General features: G+C 36.7%; 1 protein-coding gene across 2 annotated transcripts in view; it reads left to right on the top strand.

The window, feature by feature from the left end:
* Positions 1-1,262: 1,262 nt before the first annotated feature.
* The window catches only part of Uri1 (URI1 prefoldin like chaperone), a 66,237-nt gene continuing 54,686 nt past the window's right edge, over positions 1,263-12,813 (top strand). For both annotated transcript variants that reach the window (XM_078032231.1, XM_078032230.1), the window contains exon 1: positions 1,263-1,708. In XM_078032231.1, coding sequence (XP_077888357.1) covers positions 1,610-1,708 — 99 coding nt within the window. In that variant the 5' untranslated portion in view covers positions 1,263-1,609. The remainder of the gene's footprint in view (positions 1,709-12,813) is intronic.

Below are 12,813 nucleotides of genomic sequence, written 5' to 3'. Positions count from 1 at the left end.
CTAGGTGGTCCAGGAGAGCTGTATGAAACACGCAGGGCTACTTGTTTTATATTTCTTAGCCAAGGAATATATTCTTTACAGAAGAACTTTCCAAATAATTAGGAAGCATTTTCTCTGGAAACCTTTGTTTGTGTGATGTCACATACCCATTCCTGAATCAACCACTTCCAAGGAAAATGCATTACCCTTCCCCTGAAGCTAGGGGTGGGTCAGCTTCTCACAGACACAGGGCTATGTGATGTACAGTTTAGCACCTCAAAGTAGAGTGGTAGGGTGAGCCCCTGCCCATGTCCATTATTGGAGCTAGTTTAAATAGAAGTAGGGATTCCTGGAAATAGCTACTAAGGTGGTTGAGGATGGAGAGATAATGGTGGTTCCGGAAGCACTTTTAAGAGTGGTTTTATTCTTACCATGCTTCAGAGGTAAGGATGGTCGTGCACAGGGGAAGAGACAGGAATTAACACTTCCCCCAAATTGTCCTTGCTTTTTTCTTTGAAGCAAAGGGAAAAAGGTTGGAACTGGACTTGGGAGCTGGCCAGAAGAGAGAGAAGAGCAGGAGCAAGTATACACATCAGCTTGCAAACGCTGTATGCACCTCCCAGCCTTTTCCTATTTTACAACGCTGAAGGAACAGGACCCATCACTACTGTTAGGGATCCCAGCGGGATTAGGACAAGGTCAGTTCCATTCAGTAAGGTTAATCGGAGGCCTACTGTGTACAGAGGCTGTAGAAAGGGTTAGAGGAGCAATAGGTCACTGTAGTTTTAAAATAAAAGGAAAAGTTCAGGCAAAGCTACTCTTGAAAAAAATCTCTTTAATAGTCCGTATATGGTAACACTGTAATATTAGTGTAGCAGCTTAATATACATGAGGAAAAATTCTAATGTGTACAGTAATTAATGCATATGCAAAATATAATTGTATATTTTAATTCATTAAAAAGACACAGGAAAGAGTTGAATTTACTAAAATTAAATGTTCTTGTGAAACAGCTTCAGTGAAACGAATTAAGCTCCTTCAGCCAGATGCAGCGCTGAACCACTGGGGCGCGGGGTGCGGGGGACACCAAGCTGTAAAAGGCTTGTAGCTCTGAATACTGAGCCCGGACCTCCTAGAATGTAAGCTTGTCAAGGGCTGCAAACCCAGCGTAGTCTCAGATGGGGCCAGCGAGCGCCGCGCGCCTCCGTACCACGTGCACTGAGGGGCGGGGCCTGCGTGGGGGTGCGCGTTCGCTTCCCAGCGTGCCGCGCGGGGCGGGGCGAGGGGCGGGGCCTGCGGGGGAGGTGCGGAGGAGGCGCGGCCGCCACGGGACGCCTGGCTGGGCCGGCCACCTAAGAGTCGCCTTCCGCTCTCGGCTGCGGGCCTGCTGCTCCCAGCCCGCGGCGGCGGCGTTAGCGGGCGGCATGCGTGTGTGAGATGCGGCCGCGGGCAGTCCGGACGCGAGCAGCGGCCCCCGCGGCAGCGGCGAAGACGAGCGCGGCCTCCTCAGCGGCGGGCGCGCAGTGCATGAAGGCGAGCACGAGGGCTCTGGGCAGCAGCCGGCCACGCCGCCTCCATAAACACTTGTTTAGGACTCGTTCGCCCCGCTGAGGCCCCCGGTGCCCCGTTCATGGAGGCCCCGTCCGACTCCGAATCCCACGCTTCGGCCTCGGCCGCGGCGCCGTTGCGTGCCCCGGAGGTGGCGCGGCTCCGCGAGGAGCAGGAAAAGGTAACAGGCCGCGCTCCGGCCCCGGCCCTTGCCCCGCGCTTCCGCCTGTCGCCGCGGTCTCGGGAGGCGCCCGCGCCCTGCAGGTGCCCCGGTACGGGTTCCGGGGCCTGGGGGCCGAGTCATCCAGCCGGCCTGTTCTGGCCCTTTTTGGGCCGCAACCCCTTGAGCAGGGCTCAGCTCTCTCCTGAGCCTGCACGCGAGACGAGCACTGGCTCTAGGCCTTGCGAGAAGTGTTGGGAGAAACTTTTGTCACGTGCGTTTGTTGTCTTTTGTCTGGAGCCCTTTGACCTTCCAGCAGCGGGGAGGGATAGGATGGAGGGATGTGACAGTCTCTTCAGCTTGTACCTAAAACTGAGTTTTTGAGTTAAATGCGTGCAAAGAGTGCGTAGGAATATTTTTTTTGGGGGGGGGGAACACTGTAAATGGAAGTGTTCACCTTTCTCTTTTTAGATTGTTATTATCTAAATGTTGCCAAAATGTATTCTCTTTGTTGCTCATTATTTGGTTACACATAGAAGTTTTACTATGTTTGTTTTGGTATGCTTCTTGAGCAGTCTCAGTTTGGGTGGTTTAGTATTTGACAAAATAGAATGCCATTTTGTTAAATTTTAATTTGACTCGTATGATAAATGAGTTTTAAACTATCAGGAAAGGAGAAAGTTTTGTATTTTTTTTCTTTTTTTAAATTTTTTTTTTTTTTGTAGCTGTAGATGGACAGCATGCCTTTATTTTATTTGTTTTTTTGTGTGCGGTGTTAAGGATCAAACCCAGTGCTTCACACGTGTTTGGCAAGTGCTCTACAACTGAGTCACAACCCTAACCCAAGTTTTGTATTTTCTATTTTTTGATTTTCTGTATAAAAAAGTTTACCCGATTAATTTTATCGTTAAATCTGAAAATTTCTTGTGAGTTCTGTGGTATTTCAGGTTGATTCTGCCACCTGAAGTGTCTTGAAATTTTTGCTTTGAAAAGCAATATTTATGTAAAATGCCCCATGTCATTATTGTGAGAGAGTATCATGGATTGTAAAGGGTTAGGAAGTTGCTTCAAAACTATGAAGACTTGAGAATCTTTTAATAAGGATCAGCACACCTTTTTTCTATGGCATTTCTGAATAAAAATGACTCCTTACATAGATAAATATACTCAGTTACCTAGGTGGGGTTTTTCATAGAACCTTATTCCTGCTTTGTTTGGAAACCACCTGTTGGGCTAAACTGGAAATAATTCCTAATTTGTTCTTTTTTTTTTTTTTTTTTGCATTAGATTTCCTTTTGGAGGCCATTTTTTTCTAATACCATATACCACTGTTGGGTTTTAAACTTGGTGACTTCAAGATAGGGAGAGGGTGAAAAATTCACCGACTTTAGTGTGTTTAAATTACAGGACATCAAAGCATCTTAATTTTTTAAAAGAGGAAAATTGGAAAGAACTCTTCACGAAACTTTGTTCTTTTTTGTCAAACTGTTTATATTTTTTGTTCTTTCAAAACAGACCCTTAGAAGTTGGTGTTTTATTGCCTTTGACTTGTAGTGGAATTACTTTTGCCTCAAGTGTGTGCATAATGCTGACTAATATGTTTTCTCTCATTTGGCATCTTAAAACATATATTTTTGATTTTATTCTGATGTTAGTGTGACTGAAATAGGAAGGATACTTTTCAAGGGATGCTCTGAACAGCTTGCTGGTATTGTATCCAGTTACATTTTGAGAAAAGCAACTGCCTTTGCAGTTACAGTCTAGTGGGAAAGGAATTCAGTGGACATTAACCATGTTACCAAATTATTTGTTTTGTTAGGGTTTATTTGAAACATTAAGTAAGTCTGCATGTCTGTCATGGGTATGTAAATTGATTCCCAGTTCATGATAAAACCCCTTACTGAATAGACTACATTTACTTAATAGAAGGATCTGTATCATTGGACAGGAGACCCTATCATCCCAGAAAATATTTTGGATAGCTAACTATGCTTTAATTATAGTTTAGTACAGGAAGGTTTTACCTAGTAAGTAGTGAATTAAATTTTTTTGTGAGGGACTTTATTCAGGTTTTAGAATCAACCCATATTTATGTTTTATTTATTTTTTTGATAGTGCTGGGAACAAAATCCAGGGCCTCATATTCTAAGCAAGTGCTCTACTACTGAGTTACACCTCCAGCTCCCAAGTCAACCCAGTTTTAAGAGTATATTACATTAGACACTAGTATTAGAGAAACAGGGTGACATTTTGAATGTAAAAGAGAAAATGTCATAATAGTTTATATTAGTGTGACACTTAGTACTCCTTTAGATAAGTCAGATATTGGCCTTTCCCTATGTGGGTTCCATGAGAGAAAATTATGGATGACTATATTTTCATGTTTTTTTCTAGGATAATAAAAGGGAGGAATAAGTTAATTATACATTGGAGGTACATAAAATGGATGCTGTAGGCCTAGGTCATAAGTTACTCTGGGAATCTTGGTTAAGAAGGCCTGATGAATAATGTGGGTGAAATGTTGCTCCAAAGGTTTTTTTTTTTTTTTTTAATTTCGCTAAGGAGTATAAGAAGTTTTACCTATTTGTCCCTTGTTTATTCACTTAAGCCATTGAATGAAAGTGATAAGAAATCAAGAAATTGGCAGTCTGAGGAAAAGAATATATAAGGGACATCGTTTTCACTTTGACTTACAGAAGCATAGCTGAATCATTTCCCAGAATCCCCCCCCTTTTTTTTTGTTAGTTAAAGATTTGGCTTATACTTTTTCTTGATCTAGCAAAGAGACATTTAAGAAAAATTCTCAGAAGCTTTTTTAAAATAATGAAAAAACTACAAATCTAGCATTAGGGGATTGGTTAAATAAATCATGATATATATAATGAGCTATTATGCAGGCATTAAAAACTGTAGAATAGTATGTACAGTATGGTTCCAATTACATGTACATAAATATTCACTTTATTTAGGAAAACACCATTGTTTTAAAAGCACAATTATTGGGCTGGGGATGTGGCTCAAGCAGTAGCGAGCTCTCCTGGCATGTGTGCGGCCCGGGTTCAATCCTCAGCACCACATACAAAGATGTTGTGTCAGCCGAAAACCAAAAAATAAATATTAAAAATTCTCTGTCTCCCTCTCTCTTTCTCTCAAAAAAAAAAAAAACCAAAAAAAAACAAGAATTATTTACCCAAAAGTTTGTGAAGTTGGATGAGATTGTAGTTTTTAAATAAAGTTTATGTCAATAAAACTTAGTTGTTATGCAACTGGGATGTTTTATCTTTAATTGCTGAAAAATGACTCTTGGCTGGTTTATTTCTCAGATACTCCAGAGCTGTACGTATAATTTATTCAGACATCCTCCAGTTGTTTTCCAAAGGTTTTAATTCTCTGACTGAAAAAAAAAAAAGGAGGAAAACTGAGATCAACTTTTTAAACTGGATGTCTTTTTTTTTTTTTTTTAATCAATAGTAGTAAAATATTTGGGAGAAAAATGTAAGCTACTTGGGGACCCTGTGTAGATTGTGACTGATGTAGGACTCATGTGGAATATCTTGGGCTGTTCTAGGTTTCCTTGTACTAAGATCTTATTAAATCTGATTCTGTTTTAGAAATGCATTATGTTCAAATTTGGGTTTCTGGCTAAAGGGGATATTTCTGGGAGAGTATATATCTTCAAATGCTATCATCTTTTATTAATGAAACTACTGAGATTTTACTGTCATATGAAAAAAGGTGGTACAACGTATGGTTTTCATAGGTTTATTTGTAGGATAATAGTTAAGATAGGCAAATTCATTAGGATAATTTATTATTGAGTGCCTTATGTAATTCTCACTTGGAATTTTCATGTGGATTATATTTTCCTGATGATAGAGCCTTGGAGAATTAATGCATTAGAAGTAATTAATTAGAAGTAAATATTAAAATAGAATAAATAGAAGTAAATATTTTAAAATTTTCCTCAAGTGGAACAGCTAATTTTAATTATTGGAGGATTTTCATATTTGTCATGATAAACTAAGATTAGGGAATGGTCAGCCTTGAACTCCATATAGCAGCTGTTATTCTCTCTAAGCCTGGAATCCAAGTCATAGAATTTATTCAGCAAGTATTTATTGTCTACTATATGCCATGCATGTTCTGTCGAGTGTGCAGTAATGAAAAAAATAGAAAAAGTTTTTGCTTTCATGGAAATTGCGATAATGGTGAAGACATGCAGTAGGCACATTTGAAAATATCTGGTGATGGATGCTAAAAAAGGCTAGGATTAAAAAAAAAAAAGGGAAGGTAAGAGAATTATAGGGAATGCTTCTTATGTAAGTAGTCAGGGAGGGCATGTCTGTTACAGTTTGAGCAGAAACCCTACAATAACTAGAGAATTAGCTTGTTGGATGTATGAAGGACATTTTGAAGAAGAGTTTTCTCGTTAGTGTGAGCAGATCAGAATGAGTCAGTGTGAGAGCAGCAACAGATCATTTGTTAGAGTTTTTTTTTGTGTGTGTGTGAGACAAGAAGCCATTGGAATGTGTTTTGAGCCTGATCTTAAATTACAAATATCCATTTGTCTACTTAGGAAGGGATAAAATTGCATTATATGGAGTGGATTTTATCTGTGACAGATGTTGTGATATAGGTGTTTACGTCTTTAGTGTTAGAAAACTTCATTACCACTCCTATTTTTCAGTCAGGTAGTTGGGTTGTTTTGTAGTTTTTGCCTGGAACTTTCTCCTGGGCTGTTTATGTTTTTAGTTCTACTTATTATGTTGTTTTTCCAAAGTGGTTATTACCAGTTTACACTTATGCCAGCATGGTGAAAGGTCCAGCTACTTCATATCCTTAATACCATTTGCTATTGACCTTTGTAAATATGTGCTAGCCTTTCTAGTATTGACTAATAAGGTTGACCACCTTTTCAAGTGTTTGTCTATTTGGATTTTTTTTTTCTTTCATAAAAATACCTGCAAATCTCTTTGCTCATTTTATTTTGGGATGTTTGCCATATTCTAGTTGTCATATTCATATCCTCCTGCTTCAACCTCCCGAGTCACTGGGATTACAGGGGTGTGCCACCATGTCTGGCAATTCCTTATAATTCTTTATACATTTTTTGATAAGTGATTTTTTCTGTTATGAATTGTAAATTTCTCCCCTAGTCTGAGGCTTGAGTTTCTTTCGATGAACTAGAATTCTTAATTTTAATAATAATTTCCTTTATGGTTGGTGGAATTTTTTTTCTTTCTTTTTTTGAAGTGTTTACATTGTAATCTTTGTCATAATTACATGACTTTATGTGTGGATTTGTTTCTTGACTGTTCTATTGACTTGTCAATTCTGGCAACAAACCTATGACTTTATAAGTTATATTGATAATATTTTTTTTAAGTTATATTGATAATATTATCTTAGTCTATTCCAATCCTTATGCTTTTTGTTTCTTTTTCTTGTCTTAAGAAATAATTAGTCTCTCTAATGCAAGATTGAATAGAAGTGATAGTAGGTGCTGAGTAAACTTTCACAAGTTCACCATTAAATAGGATGTCTTCTGTGGGTGTTTTTTGCATTTACTTTTTATCAGATTAAGAAAAAGTATCTCAGATTGTTAAAGAATTTTATGAATGGGTGTGGAATTTTAGAAAATACATTTTTCTAAGTTAAATAATTATAGGTGATTTATTTGAGTGTTTGATTTTTTTTAATCTATTTCATTTTTAGACAAAGTATGTTTGCTTGTATAGCTTAAGGTCCATTTCATTTTGCAAGTAGGTGAGTTTTAAGAACTATTATATTGGTGTTTGCAAGTCACTCACTACTTGTGAGTTATATTTTATTTTAGAACAATTTGTTGTTAGTACTCAGTATCATGCCAGTCATGAGCCATGATGAAAGAGTGTCAGTTTTTTGAAAGTTAATAAACATAATAATATTCTAAGGATGGGGGCATTTTCATTGTGTTAGCGTACTCCAAACTGGAACAAAAAATAAGAATGGTTCTAAAGTGGTGGAGAGAAAGAGGGAAGGAGGTGCAAGAAATCTGTGCTTTAATCATAATTGCTTGATTTTGTTTTTCCACTTAATATTTTCAGTTTGGGTTTAAAAAACCTTTTAGCTAGTATTATCTGCTTTGCCATCTCCAGATTAGTAAATCTCAAAGGGCAGTTGTGCCCCACCCCCTTAAACTACAACTGTTTATTTTGAAAAAATTACCCAACTATGGAAAATTTGAGATGTGTAATGAACACTTTTTGTTTAGAGTCGTCAACTAATATTTTATTCCATTTGCTTTTTTAAAAATTGTTTTTGGTAGTTGCAGATGGACAGAATGCCTTTTTTAAAAATTTGTTTATTTTTATGGGGTGCTAAGGATCGAACCCAGTGCCTCACACGTGCTAGGCAAGCACTCTGCCACTGAGCTATAACTGTAGCCCCCTATTTGCTTTTTTCCCTTCTCTATATTTCTTTTTCCTTGCCATGCTATTTGAAAATTGCAGGTATCAAAATTCTTAACATTAAAAGCAGATATCATTTTAGAACATTCTATAAAACTGTAATATATATTTTCAGGCTCAAGAAATTAACATTGACATCTAACAAATTAAAATTTCCTCAGTTTTTCTAAAATTGCCCTTTATAGCTCTTCTTTTGATTCAAGATTCAAAGGTCATATTGCATTTGGCTATATTATCTCTTGAATTTATCCATATTATTTTTCATCTAAAATAATCCTCCTGCTGACTTATTTTCTATGAAACTGTCTGTTTTGAAAGGGTCAGGTCTATTATCTTATAGAATGCCCCACAATTTGGAGATATCTAATGAATATAATCACAAGGAAATGAAGTTAATCATTTTTGGCAAAAATACTACATAGGTGATGATGACTTCCCATTGCATCACATTAGGAGATACATATAAGATTAATGTTCTTGGAGGATAGTAGAATGAATCAGACGTTATTATCCTATGTGCATATGTGACTACAGGACCAGTGTGATTCTATATCATATACAACCAGAAGAATGAAAAGTTAACACTTCATTTATGTATGATTTGTCAAAATGCATTTTACTGTCATGTGTAACTGGTTAGAACAAATAAAAATTACCAAAAAGATTAATGTTCTCTTTTCTGTCAAAAGTAAACCTGTAGTCTGAGTTTCTTAACATGTAACAAAATTGTGTTTGCTGTAATCTAGAACTTAAATTTCATAGTGTGTAGTGCTGTAATCTAGAACTTAAATTTCATAGTGTGGAGCTGTTTTTAAGTCTCAAAACAATGTGGTTGCTTGAAATAGCTCTACCTCCCCCACATATCTCCCTTTGTCCTTAGTCTTCCAGTCATCATGCCTGTAGTGTACTAGGCAGTCCAGTTGTAACTATAGCCCTTCCCCTCTCCAATTTTAAATTAATCAATTATATAGCTTGTGACCCGGAACTCCTTCTATCAGAGTAAGGGGCAGTGCTGCATTGGGGGTTAAAAACCTGGGCAGACTTCCTGCCCAGTGTGTTTGCTTGCCAGATTGTTTTTGGTAGCATCCCTTCTGCAGAAGTAAAGTTTACCTTGTCAAGTAGCTTTTGAACATGTGTCTGATTTCTTGTGACACATATTTCTAGCATGCATATTGTCACTTTATCTTATTATTAATGTTCCTAAAAACTTACATTTGGAGATAATTTACCAGGTGTTATCCTGTGTGAGGAATAAAAGTGCCCTTGGGTAAGGGATAAGTATCTTAAATGGTAGTTATACTAGAAGGCTATAAATTTTCTATTCCTGAACAGTCTTCTACAACATGGATAATCCTTGCCTACCTCAGCTATTATATTGGTGTTTGCAAGTCATTTTGTAGCTATCTACATTTATTAGCTGGCATTTTTCTGTAAGGAAAGGCCTTGTAGTACTTCCTCTACCTTATAGTATCACTATAGATTCATATCTAGATATATAATATAATGTATTACAATTTCTGTCATTATTCCTTTTGATGTTCACGTTGTCCCAAATTTGGCAAATGGAGTACCTGCGAGCAAGCTCAAGCATGTATTTTTTTCATATGTTCATTCATTCTTTGATCATTACCTTGCCCCCTTTCTTTCTTTTTTCAGTACTGAGGATTGAACCCTGGGATGCTACACCACTGAGCTACACTCCTAGCCCCTTTTATTTTTTATTTTCAGGTTGGGTTTCACTAAATAGTCTGGAACTGTGATACTCTTTCCTCAGCCTTCTGAGTAACTGTGTTGACAGGTGTACATCACCGTTCCACCATGCCCATTACTCTGCCTTTTGGTACAAGATATTTCAGGCTTACCCGGTGGTTTCCCTGCCCCAGTTATGAAATGAACTGTTTCTGCAAAGAGCCCTCATTCTTTTAAATGAGAATTACCTAGAAACTAAGGTCTAGATCCATGTATGGCTAATTGCTATTGGGGTGTTATTGCATCAAAGCTCTTTGAGTGGACAGCGCTAAAGAAATGTATTAATATTTGGTATACCAGGAGAAATAATTATATATTTTTCATTTTTTATATCTAAGTTTTTACAAATACATAAAACCAAAAATATAGATAGCGAAGATAGTTTTATTTGAAAGTTTACTATAGGCATTTAAACATAGCAGTTCTCTTTCAGTTCAGTAAATTTTGGTATACAAAAGTCATAAGAGACTTAAGAATACTGCCACATGTCATTTTAGAAAAAGGGATGGTCCATATTCTTGGTGCAAGTTATTGTATGATAAAGTCCTTCCTGTTGAATGGCTCATTGGATTTCCTTTTTGTTCTTACATGTGTTAGTTTTTACTCATTGATTCTTTCCCCCCCTCCCTCATTCAAGTGAATCTGTCTTTATTCAACATTCACTATATTCAGATGTGTTTAGTTCTTCCATTGGAATAGTCTTTTTTAAGACTTACAGTGATACACAGATAAACCCTTTTACAATTCCTTCTTTCAAAACCCATTTGCAGTATCTTCAGGGTTTTTTACCCTAGTTTCTAATCTTCAGAAGCTTGAAAACCTTGTAGGAGTAGAAAAAGAAATAAAATTTAGAGATCTTTTATTCCAGTAATTTCATTTATTGTGAAAAATATATAAAGTAAAATTTGCCATTTTAATCATTTTTAAGCGTACACATAAGTAATATTGATTACATTTGCATTTATGCAGTTGTCATTCTTATTTCCAAAACTTTTATCATTCTAAACTGAAACTCTCTAACCATAAATGGTAACTCTCCCATTTTCTACCCCTCATCCTTGGCCCAATTCCTGGTAACTACTAGTCTACGTTATGTGAATTTGTACATTCTAGCCTATTTCATATAAATGAAATCATATAATATTTGCCCTTTTGCCTTTGACTTATTTTTCTTGGCGTAATGTTTTCCAGGTTCATCCATGTTGTTCCTTTTTATGACTGAAAAATATTCCATTGTGTGTGTGTGTATATAAAATTTAGTTCTGTGTGTGTGTGTGTGTGTGGTACATGGATTGTTTCTACCTTCTGGTTATTGTGAATAGTGCTGCTGTGAACATTGCTGTGTAATAATCTGTTTGTGTCCCTGTTTTCAGTTCTTTGCGGTATAGCTAGGAGCAGAATTGCTGAGTCACACAGAAACTATTTAAAGTTTTGAAGGACTTGCCAACTGTTTTCAACAGTGAGGACACAATTTTACATTTCCATCAGCAATGTATGAAGGTTCTAGTTTTTCCATATCTTTGTCAACACAACACCTATTTTCCATGTTCATTCATTCTTTGATCATTACCTTTCTTATTATGGCTATCCTAATAGGTATGAGGGATTACCTTATTATAGTTTTGGTTGCTATTTTCCTAATGGCTAAGGTTGTTGCTCATCTTTTCATGTGCTTATGAGTCATTTATATTTGCATTTGGAGAAATTTTCATTCAAATCCTTTGCCCATTTTTTAATTGGTTTGGCATTTTGTTGAGTTGTAGGAGTTCTCTATGTCTGGATATTAAATTCTTATTTGTAATTTACAAACATTTCCTTCCTCAGGGTTCTCTTTCTTAATAATGTCCTTTGATGTACAAAAGTTTCTAATTTTTTTTTTTTTAAAGAGAGAGAATTTTTTTTTTCAATGTTTATTTTAGTTCTCGGCGGACACAACATCTTTGTTTGTATGTGGTGCTGAGGATCGAACCCGGGCCGCACGCATGCCAGGAGAGCGCGCTACCTCTTGAGCCACATTCCCAGCCCCCAAAGTTTCTAATTTTGATGAAATCCAGTTTATCTATTTTTTTTTTAATTGCTCATGGTTTTGGTGTCAGATTCTAAGTTTTCATTGCCAAATCCAAAGTCTCAGAGATGTTTTATTCCAAGAATTTTATGGTTTTATCTCTCATATTTAGGTCATTGATTCACTTTGAGTTAATTTTCATATATTGCTCATTATTGAATTTAATAAAATTCATTCAAAGTATTGTCATCTGAAGACTTATAATCTGAAACTTAATTTATACTGTGATTTTCACCATTGTCATTAGTGTCTTGTTGGGCTATTCAATATGGTTTTTACTAACCACATATGTCTTTTCCACTTGAATTTAAATTCAAATAGTTAAAATTCAGTAGAATTTAAAAATTCATTTTCTTAGTCATAGTAGCCATATTTCAAGTGCCCATTAGCCATATTTGATGATTAACTGCTGTTTACTTGGACAATGTTGATATTGAAGATTTCCTATCAAAGAAATTACTGTTGAGCAGTACTGGTTAAAAATGCTATTGTTTCCAAAAAAGCAAATAACCCAATCAATAAATTGGCCAAGGTCTTGAACAGAAACTTCTCAGAAGAGGATATAAAATTAATCAACAAATACATGAAAAAATGCTCATCATCTCTAGCAATCAGAGAAATGCAAATTAAAACTGCTCTAAGATACCATCTCACTCCAATAAGAATGGCAGCCATTATGAAGTCAAACAACAATAAGTGCTGGCGAGGATGTGGGGGAAAAAGGTACACTCATACATTGCTGGTGGGACTGCAAATTGGTGCAGCCAATTTGGAAAGCAGTATGGAGATTCCTTGGAAAGCTGGGAATGGAACCACCATTTGACCCAGCTATTCCCCTTCTCGGACTATACCCAAAAGACCTA

This window comes from Ictidomys tridecemlineatus, chromosome 15 (genome assembly GCF_052094955.1).
Source record: "Ictidomys tridecemlineatus isolate mIctTri1 chromosome 15, mIctTri1.hap1, whole genome shotgun sequence".
NCBI lineage: Eukaryota > Metazoa > Chordata > Mammalia > Rodentia > Sciuridae > Ictidomys > Ictidomys tridecemlineatus.
This window is presented reverse-complemented; position numbering and strand designations above follow the sequence as displayed.